At 43.8% G+C, this 23,494-nt stretch overlaps 1 protein-coding gene across 1 annotated transcript in view; it reads right to left on the bottom strand.

Moving 5' to 3' along the window:
• The window catches only part of Mboat2 (membrane bound O-acyltransferase domain containing 2), a 122,174-nt gene that overhangs the window by 62,194 nt on the left and 36,486 nt on the right, over positions 1-23,494 (bottom strand). The window contains exon 3 of the mRNA XM_027424701.2: positions 21,039-21,116. Coding sequence (XP_027280502.1) covers positions 21,039-21,116 — 78 coding nt within the window. The remainder of the gene's footprint in view (positions 1-21,038; positions 21,117-23,494) is intronic.

Raw genomic sequence — 23,494 nt, 5'->3', positions numbered from 1 at the left:
GAGACTGTAAAGTCAATATTGGATCTAAATCAATCAGCACAATTTCTTTGTGTCATCTGATTTACTTTCAAATTCCTTGTCTCAAAGTTGTTTGGTTGTTTTGTTTTTTGGTTTGGGCTTTTGTTGTTGTTGTTCACTTGTTTGTTTTTTGAGTTGACATCCAAACAAAGCTGTATGCGATTACTTTGCTTGAGTTAAATTATTTCATTAATAGTTACAGAATACTGATTTTTTTCTTTCTTTTTTTTTCTTTTTCTTTTCTCTTTTTTGTTTTGTTTTGTTTTTGTTTTTTGTTTTTTGTTTTTTTGAGACATGGTTTCTGTGTGTAGCTTTGGAGCCTGTCCTGCAACTCCCTCTGTAGACCAGGCTGGCCTCCAACTCAGAGATCCACCTGCTTCTGCCTCCCAAGTGCTGAGATTAAAGGCATGCGCCACCACTGCTCAACAGAATACTGATTTCCTAATTCTACTCTTTTGCCCAAATAATTAGTTGGGGTTTTTTCTTCATGGCAGAACATGTCCTCACCAACTAAGATTATTTGGACAAACTGAATTTTGGCTCCTGCCAGTAAGGAGGCTGAACAATTAATTATGGAGCTCACTGCCTGGAAGCCTAAAGGATCTTAGAAGCCTAAATACAATAGGCTTTTTATTAAACAGCTTTATTTAGCTAAGGCTGACACATTACACAGATCACCTCCCAAGTCTGCAATTCAGTACTTTTCACCAGATGTGTAAAGTAGTGGGGGCTCAGGACATCCCGGATGGTAGGGCCTGCAGGTAAGCACCAGCATCCGCCGAGTATCCACCGAGCCCAGCCATCCACTGATCACTCTCTGTCTCTAGATTTCCATCTCAGTAGAACAGTGCAGCATTCAGCCTTTTGTGTCTGTTCCTTTGCCTTATGCTCCCGAGGCCTGTCCACACTGCAGAATGCATGTTTACTCCCTTTTTTACTGGGGCAGTACTCCACTGTCTGGACACTGCACACCTTGCCTATCCATGCACAAAGCAATGGAACATTTAGGTCATTTCCAGCTTCTGGCTGTCCCAAATGCAACACCATGCATAGACATATACTTTCCTTTCTCTTGGGGAAAACCACAGCAGAAGAATTTCTGGGGCATGTGGCAAGTCACTGTCACTTTCAGAGATATCCACTTGTCACTACACCACTGGTTACAAAGACTGTCTTTTTACCACCCTTTGACACAAGGGTGTAGTTTTATACTCTCTGTCTGTTCCAATGGTGTGTGTGCCTGTCCTCACACATGCCTCACTGCCCTGATCCCTACATTAGGGTAAGCTGAGAGACTGAGATGGGCAGTTCTTCAGTCTGGTGACCTCTTTCAAATAGTTATGCTGGGTCCTTCTATTTCCATATACATTTTCAGATCAACTTGTCAGTTTCTACCCAGAAACTCTGACAGTGTTTTTGTTGGTGACAGTACTAAGGACTGAATTGAACCTACAGATCAATTGGGTAGAACAGTCAGCCTCATGATAAACAGTCTTAACAATAGGAAGTCTTCCGACCCATGAGTACAGACGACTATTTCATCTTTGCTCTCACTACAGGAGCAGTTCTCAACCTGTGGGTTGTGACCCGCCCCACACACAGGGGCCATGGGGATCACACAGCAGATATCCGGCACATCAGATATTTACCCTATAATTCATAACAGTAGCAACATTACAGTTATGAAGTAACAATGAAAATAATGTTATGGTTGGGGGTCAGCACAGCATGAGGACCTGTACTAAAGGATGGCAGCTTTAGGAATGTTGGGAACCACTGCTCTAAAGGGTGCTTGCTAGTAGTTTGAAAGTTGTTCTTTACATTTATTCTTAAGTGTTTTTAATTATTCTTTTGGATGTTATGTGGATGGAACGGTTTTTATGGAACTTTAACTTGTAGCATATAGAAATAGAGTTGATTTTGCAGGCCGACTGTCGTTTCTACAGCTTTGTCAATCTCATTTATTCAACATGGTTGTCTTTTCTAAAAGGCATATGCCCATTTCCATGATGTCCCATTCAACCTAACCGTCCTTTTTCACTTAGTGTGTTTCTTGTAGACAGCACAATGTTAGATCTGTTTTTAATCTACAGTCTTATAGTCTTATAATCTCTAATACCACACTGACATTTGATCATTAGGTTAGCCATATCCCAGGACTTCTTCATTCTTCTTTTATGGGCTTCTTTTGTCATTTGGTACTATAATATTTTAATTTAATCTCTTTATTGTCTTTTGTTTCTATATATGTATGTATGCATATATGTAGTGAGACAGGGTCTCACTAAGTAGCCCAAGATGACTTCAAATTTACTATGTAGCTAAGGCTAGCCTCAAACTAATGATCTTCCTGCCTCAGCCTCCCAAGTTCTAAAATTACTCCACCCTGTCTGGCTTCCCCCTTTTGAGATTTTCAAGTCATTTTTTTTTTCCTTACCTGTTTAGTAATGACTGGAGGGACAATACCTGGCTCTTTTCTCATAGTGTATTTCACATTAAGTCTGAGTGAATTATGACAAAATTAAGTTTGTAACCAGTATGGTCCCCATTCCCATTCCTTATGCTATCATTGTCATCTATATGGACATTACAATTTCACAATTAGGATTACTATTGATATTACAATATTACAATATTACAGTCCTAAAAATACAGCCTAACAAAACTGAGGGAAGAGAAAGCACCTGCTTGCTGTCTTTCCTACTGACCTATTCACATCTATTTGCTATTCCTGAGGGTCCTTAAGCAGTCCTTCAGACTCGGCTCTCTACACATTCTCCTTCAAACAGAAGAACTTCCTTTAGAATTTCTTGTAGGTCAGATCGTTGTTTAGCTGGAATTTCCTTATTCCACACCATTCTTTTTGATGGATAGTGGAAGTTGTGACTGACATTTTTCTCTCAGCAATTTGGGATACATATGGCATTTGCCTTCATTCAGGCTTCTAATCTTTCTGGCTTTTGTTGTTGTTTTGGTTTTTCTAGACAGGGTTTCTTTGGCTGTCCTGGAACTCACTTTGTAGACCAGGCCACCTGCTGAGATTAAAGGTGTGCACCACCAGGCTATTCTTTCTGAAGAACTGTTATTTCTCAACCTCATCTGCTGTTTTCAAAACATCCACTGAGGGCTGGAGAGATGGCTCAGAGGTTAAGAGCACCGGCTGTTCTTCCAGAGGTCCTGAGTTCAATTCCCAACACCCACATGGTAGCTCAGAATGATCTGTAACTCCAACTAAGATGATCCTACACCCTCACACAGACATACATGCAGGTGAAACACCAATGCACTGAAATAAAAGTAAATAAAATCATTTAAAATGTTCCACTGTGATGGTCTTAGTGAGGGCAGTCCACATTTCTCCTACGTCAGGTCTTAAATCTGCAGATGTTTGATGTTAAAATAAGGATGTCAAAAGGGTCAAGATCCCCTGAGCAAATTGAGAGCAGAAAGAGGGGGGAGGAAGCTAGGAGAAAGAAAAGGGGAGAAGAGGAGGGATGCAGAGGACATGAGGGAGCAGAAAGGTTGAGTCAGGGGAAGAATAGAAGATAACAAGAATGGAGATACCATAATAGGGGGAGACATTTTAGGTTTACAGAGAAATCAGGCACTAGGGAAATGTCTGGAGATCTACAAAGATGACACCAGCTAACAATCTAAGCAACAGAGGAGATGCTACCTTAAATGCCCTCCCCTGATAATGAGACTGATGACTGACTTATATGCCACCCGATAGCCCATATCCAGCAGCTGGTGGAAGTAGAAGCAGACACCCACAACTTATCACTGAACTGAACTGAACTGGAATCCAGATGCAGAGAAGGACCAGTGAAGCAAAGGGGTCCAGACCAGGCTGGTGAAACCTACAGAAACAACTGACCTGAACATTGGGGAACTCTTGCTCCCCAGACTGATAGCTGGGAAACCAGCATGGGACTAATCCAGACCCCGGTAATATGGATTTCATTGAGGAAACCTCGGAAATCTACAGGACCTCCTGTAGTAGTTCAGTACTTATCCCTAGCAAAGGTGTGGACTTTGGGAGCCCATTCCACATAGAGGAATACTCCCTGAGCCAAGACACATGGGGGTGGGCCTAGGCCCTATCCCAAAGGATATGACAGACTTTGATGACACCCTATGGAAGGCCTCACCATCCCAGGGAGAGCAGAAAGGATATGTGATAGATAGGGTTTTAGTTGGGGGGGGTGGTAGGGGAGGATGGGAGGGAGAAGGGAACTGGGATTGTCATGCAAAACAATCTTGTTTCTAATTCAAATAAAAAATCTGAAAAAAATTTAAAAAATAAGAATGCCAGAAACCATCATTCTTCAAATGCATATGCCAGATTTGTGAGTACAGTAACTCTAACTGGGCATTTTCCTTGAGTATCATGTCCCTGTCCTATCTGTCAAGTCACCCACAAATGATGTACAAACAGCTTTCAATTCAGTCCAGTTCTTTCTTTCCAGGGCCTTTAAAGCCTTCTCCCGTCAGCCAAGAATGTGTGGGGACAGGTCCCCTTGGGAACCTCATTTCCCTAATGCTCCAAACCCATGCTAGATGTGGGCATTCTCTATTAGCCTCTGCAGAGCGTATTCTACCCCCTACTCCAAATGGAGTCAGAAACAAAGGTGCTATTTACATGAGCGGACAGGCCTGTCCTGGTAGAACTGACAGGGTGGGAACTGGTCAAAACTAAGCAAGAACACAACAGATCTCCACTGTTGCAACGTGAAAGTCGGCAGTTTCTTATAAATAAATGCTTCTCAGATTGTAGTTTGCTTTTGGTCAAATTCCAGAGCACAAACATGGTTTTGATAGGTTCCAGTTTGCTTGATAGCTGTTTGGAGGTTGGGGAAGAAATGTACTGACTTCTACTCAAATGCATGCCCATCTATCAATTTGAAATGGGTTTTGTTGACTAACATGGAAACTATTTCCATGGGAAATAAATTAGACTTCCATCATGGACCTGCAAGTCAGAAGCTATCTGCTCCAGGGAAGGTAAGCTATAGGAACACTGCCAGGCCTCACCGGAGAGTAAACCCAGCTCAGGGCATACAAAGGTGTCCTGTCTTAACTGCACTAATAGACAAGACCTTCAGGTATTAATCACTCCTTTACCAGAACCAGGGAAGCCAGTCAGGGCCAAGTCCCCATGGACCTTTCCTTGGGCTCCTAGGCACTTGAGAATGCTGCTGTTCCCTTCATGAAGATCAACAATCCCTCCTTGTGGTGGTTTGAATTGTTTGAGGGAGGTTATAGAACTTTTAGGACATGGAGTCTTGCTAGAGGAAGTATGTCATGGGGAGGCGGGCTTTGAGAGTTTATGATCTCATTCTATTTCCAGTTCCCTCCCTCAGCTCCTGTTCTGGCCACCTGCTGCCATGCTCAACCACCATTGTGAACTCTACCGCTGGAACCACAAGCCAAAATAAACTGTTCTGTAAGTCTCATTTGGTCATGGTGTTTTTTAACACAGTAACCAAGTAACTTGCACACAGCACGATCCGACTTTATTTTCTGGTTGCTTATTGTTTTCAATTGATAGATAATTTTTATATGGTATAGTGTAGTATTTCGATGCATGCATATATTGTATAATAAAAATATTTAGCATATTGATCATCTCACACATTTATCATTTCTCTGTGGTAAAAACACTCAAAAACGCTTTCATCCAGCTATGTGGAGATATTCAGCAGAGTTAAGCTCCTGGATAACAGAACATCAAAACCTACTCCAGCTACCTAACAGAAACTCGGCATCAATCTCCACCTAACTCACAGCTGCACATAACCCTTTTTAACTCTTGCCACCCATGAGAGTATCTGTTTATTCCACTTGAGTGACATCAGTGGGATTTGTCTTTCTGTGCATAGACAGGTTAAAATGTCTTCTAGATTCATGTATGTTGGCACAAATGACTGGATCTTATCTTCTCACAGTTAAATATATTCCGCTGTGCATACACACTGTGTTTTCTTTGCCCATTCACCTGTTGTATGGACTCATGCTGGTTTCATGTTTTGGCTGCTGTGAATCATGCTGCAACAAACACAGGCATCTTGTTTCTTTTGGGTGTGTATCTAGTAGTCGAATTATGGATCACATGGTAGTTCTATATAAACTTTTTTAAGACCCCAAAAGCACAGTCAACAAAAGCAAAAACAAATGGAACTACATCAAACAAAAAAGATTCTCCATGTGTAAGTCAAAGACATAGCATACCAAATCCACTGAATGAAGAGACAGCAAGGAAGTCAACAGTGTGAAGGGACACAACACCAAGAATTCAATAACGTGAAGGGACAGCCCTACCAAGGAAGTTGACTGAGTGAAGGAAGAGACAGCTCATTAAGGAAGTAGACAAAGCAAAGGCACAGCACACAAATAGGACAACGCATTTGCAAAGCCCACATGAAACAGAATACTTTTTCACTGAGGAGCAGATGTGGTTACATTCCAAAACTCTCCAATCTACACACAGAGCAGCTCTGTTACTTCCTGGAGCTGTCTGTCCATAATCTTACACTCCTCAGAACCCCTGCTCTTGCTGGGAAGTCAGAGATGGCTGGTCATCTGCCCTCCCTTTCTGACCAGGTGTTGGCTCAGTGGGAACAAAGATCTCAAGGAGTTATAGCCAAAGTTGTGAGGAATTTCATTTGTTCTTTTACAAATCCCTACCCATGGAAATAAGGGATGGAGCTCAGAGGACTTCTGGTGCCAGGAAGGATGACAATGACACACAGCCAATGGATTTTTTCTCTCCTCCCTTTGTTTAGCAACAATAGAAATGAACCAAACCACCCCACCTGGTTTTTATTTAAACCTATCAAAATTTAACTTTCATTGCCATACTTGGTTGAGTAGCATAATGAAGTCACTTTGTTCTTTATAGAAAATTCCCAAGATTTCTTTCAGTATGCAAATGAAGTGGACAGTAGGCATTAAGCAGATTGCTCTAATCTTTCACATTGGAAAGAATAACATTGTAACTCACATCGAGACTCAGTATCTTCCAGTTGAGAGCCTCCTGTTCAGCCTCTCATGGTATTCCACCAGATAAAGGAACTATATCCAACAAGCATGGCATGGTCTTGAAATAGCTGAGAAACAGAATTAACCATAAGCAGCAATCCAGGTTTCGACCTATTCTGGATGCTGCGGAAACCAGGAGTCTGGAAAGCATGTCTGGAAAGGGTTTGCTGTCTCCTTTCTATCGCAATCCCAACAAACAGGGCAGCCAGGACTCCAGGCAGGGAGGCCCATCATTGCCTGATCCTCCATGCTACACTTCCACTTCCAACTCCAGCCAACCCACACTATGACACTTTGGGGAAATTCTAGGTAGACAATAGGGAGAGACGGAGAAATGGAATTCCAACAGTCCTCTAAAGCCCAAAGACCAGGGCAGCTACATGAGCTTCAGCTCTTTGCAGCTCTATTTCAGCTCGTAACATAAACGTATGGCCCAAGATATGGGAAATGGGAGATGACACATCAAGCTAAGCAAGAACTGAGCTGGTCAGAGCCTCTTCAAAACTGGGGCTTGAGATAGGAGAAAATGGTCATCTCCCAAGCAGTCACTTCACAGGTGTGTTGTATGCCACTGTCTAGTGACGCTCTGAGGCTATGACATGGAATGAACTTCAGTCTTTGTCATCTGAAGACCAAAGTCTAGCACAGGAGGCAAATATACAGGCTGACATACTGGGACAGAGGCTGTGGCTTTTCAAAGGAGAGTGCCAAGGGAGAGCTGACATACACGTGGCTCCCCAGCATCCCAAAACAGCTGGCCTGGCAGAAAGATGGGATGGTCTTTTGAAGACATAGTTACAGTGACAATTAGGTGGCAGCAGCCTGGAGGGCTGGGGTAGGGTTCTCCAGAGAGCAGCATATGCTCTAAACCAGCATCCAAACTATGGTACAGTTTGTCCCATAGCCAGGATCCATAGGTCCAGGAATCAAGGAGTGAAAAGGAGGAATAGTTCCACTCACTATCACCCTTAGTGACTAACTAGGAAAGCTTCTGCTTTCTGTTCCCATGACCTTAAGTTCTCCTGGCCTAGAAGTTTTGGTTCCAGAGCAGGCAGCACTCCTGCAAGGAGAAACAACAAACATTCCATTGTACTGGAAGCTCAGACTTCTCCCTGGTCACTTTGGGCTTCTGATGTCCTTTCGCTAACAGGCTAGGAAAGGAAAAGCAGTGTTAGGAGGGGTGGGTGATCCAGATTACCATGGGCAAATTGGAATGCCTCTCCACAATGGAGGGAAGAAAGATTATGTCTGGAGTGCAGGAGATCCTTTAGGACATCTCTGGATGCTACCATGCCTGTGATTAAAGTCAATGGGAAACTACAACAGCCAGGCAGGATGGCAAAGGTCACAAAGGCTTCAGGAATAAAGGTGTGGGTCACTGTTCCAGGAAAAGAGCCAAGACCTGCTCAGTTGCTTTCTGAGGGTGGAGGAAACACAGAACAGGTAGTAAAGGAAAACGGTTATACATACCAGCTGAGGTCGCATGACCATTTGCAGAAAAGAGGACTAGAAGTGACACAAGTGTTCCTGTCACGTTTTGTTAAGAATGTGTCTAGGTAGATATTTGTGTTTTCTTTCCTCAATTTCTTTATCATGTAACGTAACACAATTAAGAGAATATCAGTAGTTATCATATTTAAGTTTTGAGATACTAAAAGAACGTCCCTGAAGGGTCATTGCTACCTAATCTAAAATTTATAATGCATTTGTGGTTTGTATGTGGGATGGTTATATCATGTGAGGCATAATTATGACCTGGTTATTGTTTTCATTTGGAAATTAAGCATTACTTAAGGAAATGTGTGTATGTGCCAAGTTGACAAAGGTGGACTTGTGATGGCTATTCTTGGTTGTCAACTTGACTATATCTGGAATAAACTAAAACCCAAGGGGCTACATACACCTGTGAGGGATTTTTTCTTAATTAAATCTTTTGAAATGGGAAGACCCAACTTTAATCTGGATCTTCTGAGCTGGTTTGATACACCTTTAATATGGGCCACACCTTCTGCTGGCAGCCTATGTAAAGGACACAGAAGAAGGGGGCTCTTGTTCTTTGCCTGCTGACCCTTGCTTTTGCTATCAAGTTCATTCTTTCACTGGCATCAGAGCCTACTTCTTTGGATTTACAACTTATACTGAAAACCAACTGAGACATCCAGCCTCCTAGACTGAACAACTACTGCATTTTTGGACTTTCTGTTGATAGACAGCCATTGTTGGACTAGGTGGACCACAGGCAGCCTGTAAGCAACTCTAATAAATTAATTCCATAGATAGACAGACAGGCAGTAGATGGTACATAAGCTAGGAAGACAGACAGACAGCTAGATTCTATCAGCTCTGTTCCTCTAGACAACTCTGACTAATTCAGGGGTCTCACTAAATTCTCAGTACATTCTCATAAATGTTATCCCTATTACTCATTACTCAACAATGAGGAACCTGAGTTTACAGAAGCTATGTAACCTGGACATTTTCACACATCAACCAAGAAGGTTGGCCGTGGTGCTACACCACCTGAGAGCAAGTATGCTCCCACAGCATAACATGTGCACCTTGCCAATTGTGCGGAGTGGCAGCAACTCATTCCACTAGAGGAGAGGACTTCACCAGGGTCAAAGACAGACAGGACTGGGAAAGGACAACAGGAATTCACATGGGGGTGGGGTTCCCAGCAAACACAAAGGAGGAGCAGAGTGTTGAACAGTAGGGGTTGTGTAAAGAACTACAAATGATTCATTATGCCTGGTCTGGTCTGGCATAGGCTGAGGAGCCAGGGCTATGAACTGAGAGCAGACAGGCAAACCGGGTGGCCACAAAGCCACTGCTAAAGCTTCCAATCTAGAGCTTGAAGCAAAAGAGAGCAGTGTTCAGACAGACGTTTAGAAAGATCACCTGAGCAGCAGGGCCCGGGCCAGGGCAGGACTGGGAACCAGAGGGTACAAAAACAAAAGAAGAGAACCAGTGGCCGAGGTGTCAGGAGGGACAGAGCAATAGCAAATGATCACTTCCATCTCCTGGGGTCGTACTACATGCCAGGCACACTCTCAAATGCCCAGAAAAAGGTGAGGCCAAGGCAGTTGTGTGACATGGGGGGAGGAAGGAGAGAGGATTTATCCTGTTTCCTAGCTTGACTCTTGGATGAGAGCAAGGCAGAAGAGACTAGAGAGCAAAAAGACCGTGTGGAGCTGATGCCCCAAGCTGTGGTTATGAAGAATGGCACAAGACAGCAGAAGGCTGTCTACCCAGGAAAGACCCCAAAGACCAGACTCCCACAAGAGAACAAGATCCACGGTTAGTCTTTCCTTCTGTTGTGTCTTTCTACCCCGCATCTTTATTCCCCAAGAATTATCTGTACTTTTGCCTTAATATCGTTTTGGGGGAGGGTGGAGTTGGATGTGTGCATGTGTATACATGTTCATGTGCATAGAGGATGTCAAAATTAAAGACCACAGAAACCAGACATTGGTTTTAAAACAATCACTGGACCACCTGAATTTTTTGAGACCACCTGAAATTTAGAGAGAGAGAGAGAGAGAGAGAGAGAGAGAGAGAGAGAGAGAGAGAGAGAGAGAACTAAGAAACAAAAGATAGCATGCTTCTGTCTTAGTGTAGTATTTTCAAACAATCATTGTTCATCCCTCCTTCAGTTTACCCAGAAGACCCAGAATCCTTGAACCACCTCAGCCTGTAAAGGGAGTAACTCAAGTCACAATAATTTCACAGAACTGACTGATATTCTGTGCTTTAATACCTAAGCAGCTAGAAAAAAAGAACATGTGATTTAAACCTGTTTTATGCATTTTAAGGCTATGATGTCTCAGAGAGCTGTAAGGCAGGTGGTGCCCTGTATTCTATAGTCTAGAAATTTCTAATCTTTGGAGTTTGCTAAAGGAAACTATCCCCAGTATATGCATAGGAGACAGGATTAGAAAGAACTCAGGAAGACAAAGGGCCAGTTCCAGCTTGGACTTCTATTTTATCTCCTCCCTATGTGACCGGAACCACTCAAGCTCAGTTTCACCTTGGACCAATTTCAAGGTCCAGAAAAGAAAAGGCATCACATCTCCTTCCGGGGCCTTATTGCATTTAAACAGCTGCTGTGTTTTCATTGTGGGAAATAGATGCTTGCCCTTCTAATACCCTTTTACCTAAATGCCAGGCAGGTTTCTAGGTCATTAGCAATTTCCTGTTATCCTTTGCCTTTCCTTCTATCAGCACTCACATATGGAGTGTGGGACAAGCTAGCAATATTTTTTTTAAAAATCTAGATTTTTTTCCTATATTGTTTTAAAATTATATTTTTGGAGCCTGGCGTTGGTGGGGCATGCTTTTAATCCCAGCACTCGGGAGGCAGAGGCAGGTGGATCTCTGTGAGTTCGAGGCCAGCCTGGTCTCCAGAGCGAGTGTCAGGATAGGCTCCAAAGCTACACAGAGAAACCCTGTCTCAAAAAACCAATATATATATACACTAACTTTAACATGCTACTTTAAAGTTTGCATTTATTACAATTTTGATACTCAAGGCAAAGCGCTTCACAAATTCTGGACAGTTTTAAATAAAGCTGGGAGTCCAGAATTGGAGATCACTGCTAATCAAGCATTTAGTTAAAGGTTAATCCATTTTAGACGGCCCCTAGATGCTATATTCCCACGAATTTGATAACAACAACAAGAGAAAAAAAAGCCACAATACAGTATCTCAATGTTATCTGATATTCTTCCAAAAGATGTATATGGAAGTTAATGCTAGCTGGTAAGCAAATAAAAATCTTGTCGTTTAAACAAACAAAAAATCTTTAAAGGAAACCAGTAAACAAATTAACAACTCCAAGAAATATGGATGACTTTCACAGCCATGTACGGTGTAAGAAAGTTATGCTAGAATCCTGCTGCCACAACATCTGCAGCACCCCGCCCCCTTCTCAGATGCCTGACAGGCAGCCACCGAGAAACATCTGTGAATCGCTAGCTAAGGGGCTTCCAGGTGCCAGAGTTTCTCTCTTGGGGAAGTGAGTTTACATCCAACGGGGTATAGCTAGCTGGCCACACGTCCAGCTCTCCACCCCTCTCCCCACCTCCTGTCCGGGTATCAGAGAGCCTGGCTGCAGGCTTGCGCTGTGCCATGTAGACTCTGCATCCTCTCTTCAGAGTGCCTGACATACTGCCTCTGGTGTTTCTCTGAGCCCCTCCACGCTGTGGGCTACCTGTGTGTCTGCTCATGGCGTTAAGAATTCATCTAGTGAACTCCACACCCCTCAGCATGCTGCCTCAGTGACACCCCTTGAGCCCCACCTCTGAGACCTCTCACACAGGCTGGTCCGTGTCCTGTGACCTTGTTCAAGGGACTCCACAGGAGGAGACCACCGCTCCTCACCTGTGTCTATATCACAGATCTCTCCCAAGAGGTAAGTGGGTATTTAAAAACAACAAAGCCCTCAATAGAGCACCTGAGCTCAAGTTCAAAGTCACAGTCCATAGGCTTTTGCCTGTTCTGTGCATTCCCTGCAGTGACTAGAAAAGTTGCTGCTGTGGGGGATAGACAAGATGCACCACACCACAGAGGGCTTGAGTCTTCTAACAATCTCAGCCCCCCAAAACAATGGCAGTTCTCGCTTAAAACTCAAAAGAAAATAATAACACATCATCCATGCTTATTTCCCCTAGAAAACTCCAATACAGACCCCAGTTGTCTTAGGGTTACTATTGCTATAATGAAACACCATGATGAAAAGAAACTCAGGGAGGAAAGGGTTTATTTGGCTTACATTTCCACATCACTAAAGGAAGTCAGGACAGGAACAAGGGCAAGAACCTTGAGTCAGGGGCTGATGCAGAGGTCATGGAGGGGTGCTGCTTACTGGCTTTTTCCTCATGGCTTGTTCAGGTTGCTTTCTTACAGCACCCAGGACCGCCAGTCCAGGGATGGCACCACCTATTATAATGGGTTGGGCCCTTCCCCATCAACCACTAATTAAGAAAATGCTCTACAGGGTTGCCCAAAGCTGAGTCTTACAGAGGCATTTTCTCAGTTGAGACACCTTTCTCTCAATGACTATAGATTGTGTGAGGCTGACATAAACACCAGTTTTGCCAGGTGGTGGTAGAGCACAACTTTAGCCCCAGCACTGAGAAGGCAGAGGCATACAGATCTCTGTGAGTTATGTTCCAGGACAACCTCCAAAGCAATACAGAGAAACTCTGTCTCGAAAAACCAAACCAAACAAAACTGTAAGGCACCAAAACAAGTAACAGAATTTATTGTCATCATCCATTATGACGCTTACATGAGCTCTTATTTTTTCCCAATATTCAGCCAAGGATTAGAATCTTGTGTAAAAAATACTATTAGTTTCTGGATATACCCAAAGCCCAAAGAAGAATCCTTGTACTTCACTAACAATATTATCACTTTAGTTACTAGAACTACTTCATTTTAAGTAACATATGATTATTATTTTCAAGACCAGAAAGGTATCTTGGTGGAATGGGGAAGCCACACCCACATGAGGGCTGTCTCTAGTGGGTGACTGCGCTTGGTGCAATGCCTGAGGTATAGCAACTGTGCAACATGACCTATGATTAGTGGAGTATTAAGAACCAACTGGAAAAGCACCTGTAGTCCCTAACTAAAACCAACCTCAGTTTCCAAACTGAAGCCCAGCATTTAGACAGCACCAGAGATCCCCAAAGAGTCTAGACTTCTGCAGAACTGCAAAAAGCTTCTGTATGGTCCACAGGGACCGCTAAGGAAAACAGAAGCAAGGACAACTTCCCTTCCTGCCACATGTTATTGTCTCTCACAGGATCCCAGGATTACCCTCGGAGAAGTTAATGTTTTCCCCACAGAGTTACTGCTGAGCCACTAACCACTGCTAATTAGCTTCACGAGGACACATTTTCAAATGGCTTGAGGCTTCTGCCTACCAGATGGCAGCTTCAAGATCACCACTCACTGAGAGAACAGTCAGTGTAATTCAGATAACATTCTTTATCTAGGAACCCACGCTTATGAGTCTTGAAAGCATGGTAGATGGCATGTCAAAGTGGACCCCAGGACTACCCGCCCCTGTGATACAGGCTTTATCAGCTAAAACTGCCTCTCTCCCCTAACGCTACCCCTCCTTGCCATTGCTTTGAATGAACCTTTCTATGGGGAACCCAATAGAGAAAGGTTAAACAAGCAGCTTGAATGAGAACACTTCACTTCATGGCAAGCACCTGACCCCACTAAGTTAGGCACCTGGGGCCACTAGCAAGAGGGACCATGATCTCCTGGATACCTCATAGGTACACACTAGGAACCAGTACCCAACCCAACCCAGAAAAAAAACACAAACATTCAAAACCAGGAGTTAGAAAAGCCCACTCCAGAGAACAGAGTGTAACAGATCATTTCCTTTAAATGAGCTTTCTTATCTATATGTGCAAGCTCGAGAAACATACAAACTACTCTACTAAAGAGTTCACGCTCTGGGGAAACCCAAAGTAAATGGCAGTGAAAATGATGGAATACTCTGGGGAGGCTCTGCCATGACACCAGTGGCTAAAGACCCAGTGAGACTGTCACTATGGCAGCCCTGGAAAGCATTTCACAGACAGGGTTAAATTCGTCTTCCTTTATTTCGATTGACATTCTCTCCGCTTCTAGACACAGTGGAGGCTGGCGTGGTGGTTTGAATGTAATTGGCCCCATAATCTCATAGAGAGTGGCACTATCAGGAGGTGTGGCCTTTGGAGTGGGTGTGGCCTTGTTAGAGAAAGTCTGTCATTGTGGGGCTTTGAGGCTTCTTATGCTCAGGATACCACCTGAAGTCAGCCGACTTCCTGTTGCCTGCAAGATGTAAAGCTCTCAGCTATTTCTCCAGTGCCATATCTGCCCGCACACTGCCATACTCCCTATTATGGTGAAAATGTACTGAACCTCTGAAACTGTTAAGTGAGCCTCCTCAATTAGATGTTTTCTTTCTAAGAGTTGCTGTGGTCATGGTGTCCCTTCACAGCAATGAACACCCTAACTACACACTGGTGTGTACACCTCAGTCTCATGATAGGACATTTAAAACCCTGTTATGGTTTGAATCCAAAATGTCTCCCATGGGTTCATATTTTAACACTTATTCATTCCTTTGGTTGGCATTGTTTGGGAGGCTATGGAATCTTTAGGGGGTGGAGCCTACCTACTGGTAACAAAGGGCGGGACTCTGAGGTCAAAGCCCTGTTTCTGACCTGAGTCCCCCAGCATCCTGCCGGCTCTGATGTGATTACTCTCTGTCATACACTCACATCTCCAGGACTTTCCTCATCATGGTGATCTGAAACCCTCCGAATACGTGAGTCAAAAATCAATCCTTCTGTAAGGTGTTGGAGTCAAGAGTACAACAGTAGCAACCACAAACCTCTTTCCTACATTCCTTGAAGGTGTTCCTAATACAATGGTAGTGACATAAACCTCTTTCTTACAGCCCTTGAATGTGTCCCTCACAGCACTGAGACCTTACACATTTGTGATTTCCCTGTGAGTGCTCACATTTTTCACATTTTAATCTCCAGGTCATTGATTTTGTTGACAATCACTTAGAAGGAAAATATTTTAGCTTAACTTCTCAAGACCAACACCCTTTATAATTCCCATTTTAGTCTACATTTCTGCAGTTTATATTAAGATAATAGTCATTCTCTTGTATTGTGTTGTAAAATTTTGAGACTGTCTTTCTGGAACTCAAAATTCCCCACAAAAAAAATTTTTTTAAAGTAATATAAGAAGGGCACTCTGGTTCCCACACATGTCCACAAGAGCTTATTTAGCACATTTGAAAAGCACATTAGGGTACATGGGACCCACCCACACTGTGGTGCTTCTGGAGGGAAAAATGCCTTCCTGAGCCCACAGGGGTGTGAGAAGCCCTGATCTCTTCCTTCCCTCTTCCATGACCCAGGTGAAGAGGCTCCCAGCCCCCATCCCTTCCTCCTCCAGGGAAAGAGAAAAAAATGTGCAGCCCTGTGTTTTATGCATATGTGACTACTATAAAATTAGGAAACATGAAGGACTCTAGGGGATAAATGCTTGAACCTCAGGAATGGGAGGGGGCAGGAAATCCTGGGATGATTGGGAGCATGAGGGTAGGGGAGAGGGATCTGCCAGAATGAGAGCAGGACAAGAGCAAAGGAGAGGAGGAAATGGAGGAGCAGAAATATTGAGTTGGGGGAAGAATGGAGGAGAGCAGGATGAGAGATACCATATTACAGGGAACCATTATAGGTCCAAGGAGAGGTCTGGCACTAGGGAGATTTCCAGAGACCTACAAGGATGATAGGAACTGACAATCCAGGCAATGGTGGAGAGGATAACCTAAGTGCCCTTCCCCTAAAATGAGATTGATGACTACTGTTTATGCCATCCTAGAGCCCTAATCCAGTGGCTGATGGAAGCAGAGGCAGACATCCACAGATATACACTGAACTGAACTCTGGAACTTTGTTGCAAAGAGGGAGGAATGAAGATCGAAGGGGTCTGTACCAGGTTGGAGAAACCCACAGAAACAGTTGGTCTGAACAAGGGGGAGCACACTGACCCCAGATGCTGTCTGGGCGGCCAGTACAGGACTGATCCAGACCCCTGAACATGGATGTCAATGAGGAGGCCCCTGCACTCCAGGGGGCCCCTAGTAGTGGATTAGTGTTTTTCCCTGTTATAGGAGGGGCCTTTGAGAGCCCATCCCACGTGAAGGGATGCACTCTTGCCCTGGACATGGGGAAGGGCCTGGGCCCAGCCCAGGATGATGTGGTGGACCTCACAGACCTCCCATTGAGGGCCCTACCCTGCCTGGAGAGTGGAGGGTGGATGGGGTAGGGGTAGGTCAGGTGGAGTAGGAGGGGTAGGGGTGAGGGGAGGGAAAGGGAGAAGGGATTGACATGCGAAACAAGCTTGTTCCTGATTTGAACTAATTAAAAAAAATAAGATATGAAACAATTAAAAAAAAAAAAAAGTACAGCCCAGCAGCAGTTGCTCCTGGCATGCAATCAAGGAAGCAGCTCTGCTTCTATGAGGGAGGACCACAGAGGACAGGCAGAAGCTATGGCAAGAATCAAGCAGGGCAGGGCTGATGTGTAACCCAGTGAGACTACTGGAGGCAGAGGCAGGATGAGGAAATGCTCTCTGTTTGTACTGTCACAGCCACCACCAGGAGAAATGCTCTCTGTTTGCACTGTCACAGCCACCACCAGGAGAAATGCTCTCTGTTTGCACTGTCACAGCCACCACCAGAGGAAATGCTCTCTGTTTGCACTGTCACAGCCACCACCAAAGGAAATGCTCTCTGTTTGCACTGTCACAATCACCACCAGAGGAAATGCTCTCTGCACTGTCACAGCCACCACCAGAGGAAATGCTCTCTGTTTGCACTGTCACAGCCACCACCAGAGGAAATGCTCTCTGTTTGCACTGTCACAGCCACCACCAGAGGAAATGCTCTCTGTTTGCACTGTCACAGCCACCACCAGGAGAAATGCTCTCTGTTTGCACTGTCACAGCCACCACCAGGAGAAATGCTCTCTGTTTGCACTGTCACAGCCACCACCAAAGGAAATGCTCTCTGTTTGCACTGTCACAGCCACCACCAAAGGAAATGCTCTCTGTTTGCACTGTCACAGCCACCACCAAACACCTCAGACATGTGATTCCGGAGCACCTGAAGTGCAGCTACTGCGAGTGAAGTACTGGAGTTTATTATTACAATTACTTTTTGAGAATTCCATATGAGTATCGAGTCTGCAACATTTCCACTCCTCCCTCTCGCTCTCCAACTATGTCCCCTCCCTCTCAAACTTACAACCTCTTTTTCCATGATTGTTATTTTTATACACATACATACATATACCTACACACACACCCTGAATCCATTGAATGTTGCTCACATGTACATGTATGTGCTTAGGGATAACCTCTTGATATTAGACTAATGCTTATTATTTTATTATTATTATTTGAGTGTTTTGTTGTTACTGGTTTCTGGTTTTTTGTTTTGTTATGTTTTTATGACAGCCTTATGTAGTCCAAGATGACCTCAAACTCAAAAACCTCCTGCCTCAGCCTGAGTGCTGGGATTAAAGATGTATGCCACACTGGGCTTTAAAAAAATGCACTTTAAATTTTAATGAATTTAAACTAACAGAGGCCGGGCGTTGGTGGCACACGCTTTTAATCCCAGGACTTGGGAGGCAGAGGCAGGTGGCTCTCTGTGACTTCGAGGCCAGCCTGGTCTCCACAGTGAGTGCCAGGATAGGCTCGAAAGCTACACAGAGAAACCCTGTCTTGAAAAAAAAAGAAAAAAACTAGCAGAGCTTGAGCCAGGTGTGGTGGTGCACACCTTTAATCCCAGCACTTGGGAGGCAGAGGCAGATGGATTTCTGAGTTTGAGGCCAGCTTGGTCTACAGAGAGAGTTCCAGGATAGCCAATGCTACACAGAAAAACCTTGTCTCAAAAAACCAGTAGATAGATAGATGATAGATAGATAGATAGATAGATAGATAGATAGATAGATAGATGACAGATACATAGATAGATAACAGATAAGATACATAAATAGATAGACAGACGACAGATAGATACATAGACAGACAGACAGACAGATACAGACAGACTGACTTGCAGAGCTGTATGTAGTTAGCTACCGTTCCGTACAGTGCAAGTCTAAAGTGTTAAGACGTTGACTCTACAGACTACTCTTGCCTTTCAGGAAAAGGCATAATTTTATTTTTAAATATATGAACTATTGCCGGGCGTTGGTGGCGCACGCCTTTAATCCAGCACTCAGGAGGCAGAGGCAAGCGGATCTCTGTGAGTTCGAGGCCAGCCTGGTCTCCAGAGCGAGTGCCAGGATAGGCTCCAAAGCTACACAGAGAAACCCTGTCTCGGGGGGGGGGGGGGGGGGGGATACGAACTATTATTCCAACACAAAAGCCTATCACCCTTGCTTTAGGTGGTAGCATCCAAGTCTTCTTGCTTCCAGCAATTCTATATGCTTTTCCTTCTACTGTTTGGGTCAGAAACATAACCCTTTTTCATCAGTTATGAAGAATCACTCACCCTGAATCTGTTATCTGTGCAAGGCTTTGTAAATGGGGCTGTAGGGGCTGGAGAGATGGCTCTTGCAGAGGATCTGGGTTGGTTCCCAGCATCCACATGGCTCTAACTCCAGTTCTACAGGATCCGACGCCTTCTTCTGGACTGTGTGGGCATTGCACACACATGGTACACATTCCACACATGTAGGCGCTCGCACATACACAAAAATAAAAAACTTTAAAATTTTTTTTAAAAAAATAAGGTTGTAATGACACAATGATTGCTTCACCCAAAACACTACCAAAATATTTTTTCCTCTTACCAAAATTAATGTTAGTTCACAGAAGGAAGAGAAAAGTCAGCATGGGTTGTGTGTAAGGAAATGAAGAAGGTTAATCTTGTCAACTTGATTGAATTGAGGGACATTTAGGAGATTCACAGAGCACACTTCTAGATATGTCTATTGGGGCATTTCCAAAAACCGGCATGTGGAACAGCAAATCAGAAGGGACCTGCACTAAATGAGGGCAGTACCATCAAACAGGATTGACAATTGCCAACAGAAAAACATAGAGAAAGCAGCTAAGAAGACTAGAGCTAGGTCTTCCTGAGTGAGTGGTCTGTTGCTCCTGTCATGATCTGCAGGCATCACACTCCAGCGTGTCATTATGGATTCACACCGATGGCCCGCCAGGAGGCCTCCAGGCCCTCAGTCTCAGGCTGGAGCCACATCACTGGTCTCTTGAGTTCTGAGGCCTCCCTCTACTCCCACTAACCAACTACTAGGTTCTCTGGCTCTTCAGTATGCAGATGTCCACTGAGGGACTATCCAGCCTCAGATGGTGTCAGCCACTCTAATGAACCCCTTGTACACAATACACTATAGCTTCTGTTCTAGAGAAGCCTGACTAATCAATAAACAGTATATTACAACAGAAGGGAAGACCGATCATGCCAAACACAGAAGACACGAAATAAAATTAGAGTTAGGAAAGTGCTAATCAAACACTAAGGGTCTGATTTCTTATGCACAACTGCTGCTCTAGGAATTCAGAAATCCAGTACATATGCCATATGTCACACGTCACTCTTACAGTCATCAGTAGGAGGATCTGTGGGCAGACTGTCCTTGGGTTTTCAATCAAGGACCTTTGATGTAATGCTGTTCCCAAGTGTACACTTGCAGCCTAGCCCCTGCCTACCTATCTCCCTACCCCTGCCTGCCTACCTACTCAACTCCTGCTGTGCATCTCACAATTGCTCAAGTCAGCATTCACTGATTCAGTAAATACTAAACGTTTGCCACACACCAAACACTTTTTTTGGGGGGTGGGGGGCTGGCTACCTCTCAGTATGGTCCCTACTTTCAGGGTCCCTACCTTGAGAAACAACTTCCATTTCTTCTGTATGTAAGCCAGGAATAGGGACACCGTTTCCTTGTTTCCTTCCCAGAGTTCCCATTAATTACTTAGTCATAAATTTGCCTTCTAAGTCTCCATCTATTTGCTTTAGTTCTGTTCTCTACTGCCAATCACCTACAGACTGAAGCAACAGCTGTTAAACAGAGACAATCCTGCCCTTATGAGTGAATCTGGGAACACTGACTTTTGTCACAACTCAGGGTTCCCCTGGTGTGTAACGGATAGGAGCCAGGGGTGCTGCTGAACACCCCACAGTGCAAGTCTTCGTGTCAAAGAATCACCCATCCTTAAATGTCATCTGTGAGCTCTGGAACTGACTCACATTGACAGGGGAGGGATGCACACCAAGATTTTATATTGTGCCGCTTCCTAAAAAATCATCCTGCTTCAGGAGTATTGTGATATAATAGATATGACTATTATTTATTTTGATCAGACTCTATTCAAGAGAAAGGTGTTTTTCTGTGTGAACACAGTCAATACTCACTGATGCATGCTCTCCACTCCTGCTATGATCATGATGCAGTAAGAAATCCCACTTTGTATGAGAAAATTTAAGGCATACCTATAAAAAGTGAGAATGTGTTAGAAGCAGCCACAACCATCAGGTTCAAATACTACAGGTGGAAAAGTACTTAATGTAACCTAGAACGTTCTCATACCAAAAAAAGATTAAACCTTCCAGAGCCCAATGACATTCTGCAAACACCAGGGATAGGGAACCCCAAGCCTCATGCCAAAGAAGCTGGAAAAATAAAACAAACATTTACAAGCCCAGCTCAACAGTTCTGTCAGTTCTGTCCTTTCACCACATGGGTCCTAGGGATCAAACAAGGGTAACTAGGCTTGGCGTCAAGCACCTTTACCCACTGAGCCAGCTCACTGGTCAATCAATACGGTATAGTCTTACCAAAGATATTTAAACGAGTAATAATTATTTTAAGAAACTCATAGGCGCCAAGGAAAGGGATGGGTGGAACTAAACAGAAGTCGGTGAAGTAAGCAATTATATCTAAAGAGCAAATATGTCTTCTGGAGGGAAGTTGTAAAAATCAGTGGTAGAATTGCCTCTGAACCACAAAAATAAATAAATAAATAAATAAATAAATAAATAAATAAATGCAAAGCTAAATAAACAGGAATACTTACCATTAACTAAGTCCAACTAATAAAAAGTTAACTTACTCTCCCCTCTTATCAGAGAGAGAGAGATATAAATAAATAAGAATAAAGAACCCAAATAAATCTCTTGCTACCATATGCAACTTGAAACTGAAGACAACCTTGAGCTAGATTCTGGTAACTGTGACACTGGGTCATAAGGTACCCATGAAGACTTAACATGCTGAAACACATCAGCAAATGATAGCTCAGTCAAGAGACTGAGCCTTTATAAGGTGAGGTCCACATAGGAAAAAAACAAAACAAAACAGGTTCTGACCTCACCTTATAAAGGCTCTGCTCTGCCTCCACCCTACCCCACCCCCACCCTCCAGTGCACACACCTGTTCTTCCACAGAGTACCAAGTTAAGGAGCCCCTAGATCAATCTGAGTTAGAAGTGTTCTCTACCCCTCATGAAAACATGCTACACGCACACACATACAAGACACTTAGCTATCCATGAATGTATACACTGAGATACACTTCAATATGCTCTAGGAATGGGGGAAGATAAAATAAGGGTGGGATGTTAGTAATTGTTGAAGCTGGGTAATGAGTGGATTACAGTCCATCCAGTTAGTCTATGTTGGAAAGTTTTATGATGCTTAAAAACATAGACTACCTCCTACAAGTCAAAATAGAAACCTCAGAAAACTTCAAGGATATAAAGGTAATGCTATCCAAGAAGTGAAAAGGGCCCATATTCTTGAACCTTAAGATACTGTGGCAAAATCACAGCACTACATACACCAAACACAGGCAATACAATACTGTGGGCTATCAGAGAGCCAGCCAAGGGCAATATGGTAGAGATGGAATAAACTCTGCTGTTGATGGATTTGTGATTGACATGGATAAATTACACTCAGCTGATTTCTCATGAGGTCCTAGGAAACGTTTGCAATTGCTGGAGGCAAAGGGCAGATTAAGAAATGCTAGGTAGTACAGCCCTGGTGAGAATACAACAGGAACATCTAGAGATAAGCACATTGTTAACCTAAGAGTGGCACCGGCTATCCAGCCCACCGTGGAATCTTACAAGCATGGGTCATGGGAATACACATGCAGCTCTCTCACGGCCTTCTCAGCTCAGATAGGTGCCTGCAGTAGAGCAAGGCAGAGTCCTCATCTGTGAATGGGGGACACTCACAAGCGCTCATCCAGGAGGGACATTTGTGAGTCACCAAGAAGCCCTTCCACAGTCTCTGCTGCCTTGCCAGGAGTGACTGGGCACCTTCTCTTTCCTCATTCGGACAAGCCCACAGGTTCTAAGAAGCAGTACAGGCAGTGCTTCTTCTAACTGTAAGCCTCAGGCAAGCCCAGTGAGGAAGACTAGGCTAAAACACACCTAACACACACACACACACACACACACACACACACACACACACACACACACACCCCACACCATACACACCACACACACATGAGCACATGCACACACATACACACACACCCCACACACAGCCTCCCTCCACACACACAGATCCCACAAACAGCCCCCCCACACCCATGTAAAGGATCCTGAGTAAAATTTTTCTCTTAATTTTTTTCTCTACCAAGAACAAACAAAAGCCTCTTTGTTACTAACACTATGAGAGTCAATCAAATGGGCTTTCCCAGACTCGTCAGAGCCAACAGCAAAGAGAAAACCCAAAGGAACAAACAACACAACAATTTATTGCTTGTTTCAGCATAAAATATTTTCAAGATGGGTGAAAAGATCTACTTAGCAACAGACTTTTTATAAATCCTCCTTGTGTCCATGTTCATAAATCTT

Source organism: Cricetulus griseus, chromosome 7 (genome assembly GCF_003668045.3).
Source record: "Cricetulus griseus strain 17A/GY chromosome 7, alternate assembly CriGri-PICRH-1.0, whole genome shotgun sequence".
In the NCBI taxonomy this organism is placed as follows: domain Eukaryota; kingdom Metazoa; phylum Chordata; class Mammalia; order Rodentia; family Cricetidae; genus Cricetulus; species Cricetulus griseus.
Note: the sequence above shows the minus strand (reverse complement) of the source record. Positions and strands in the feature narration are given on the sequence as shown.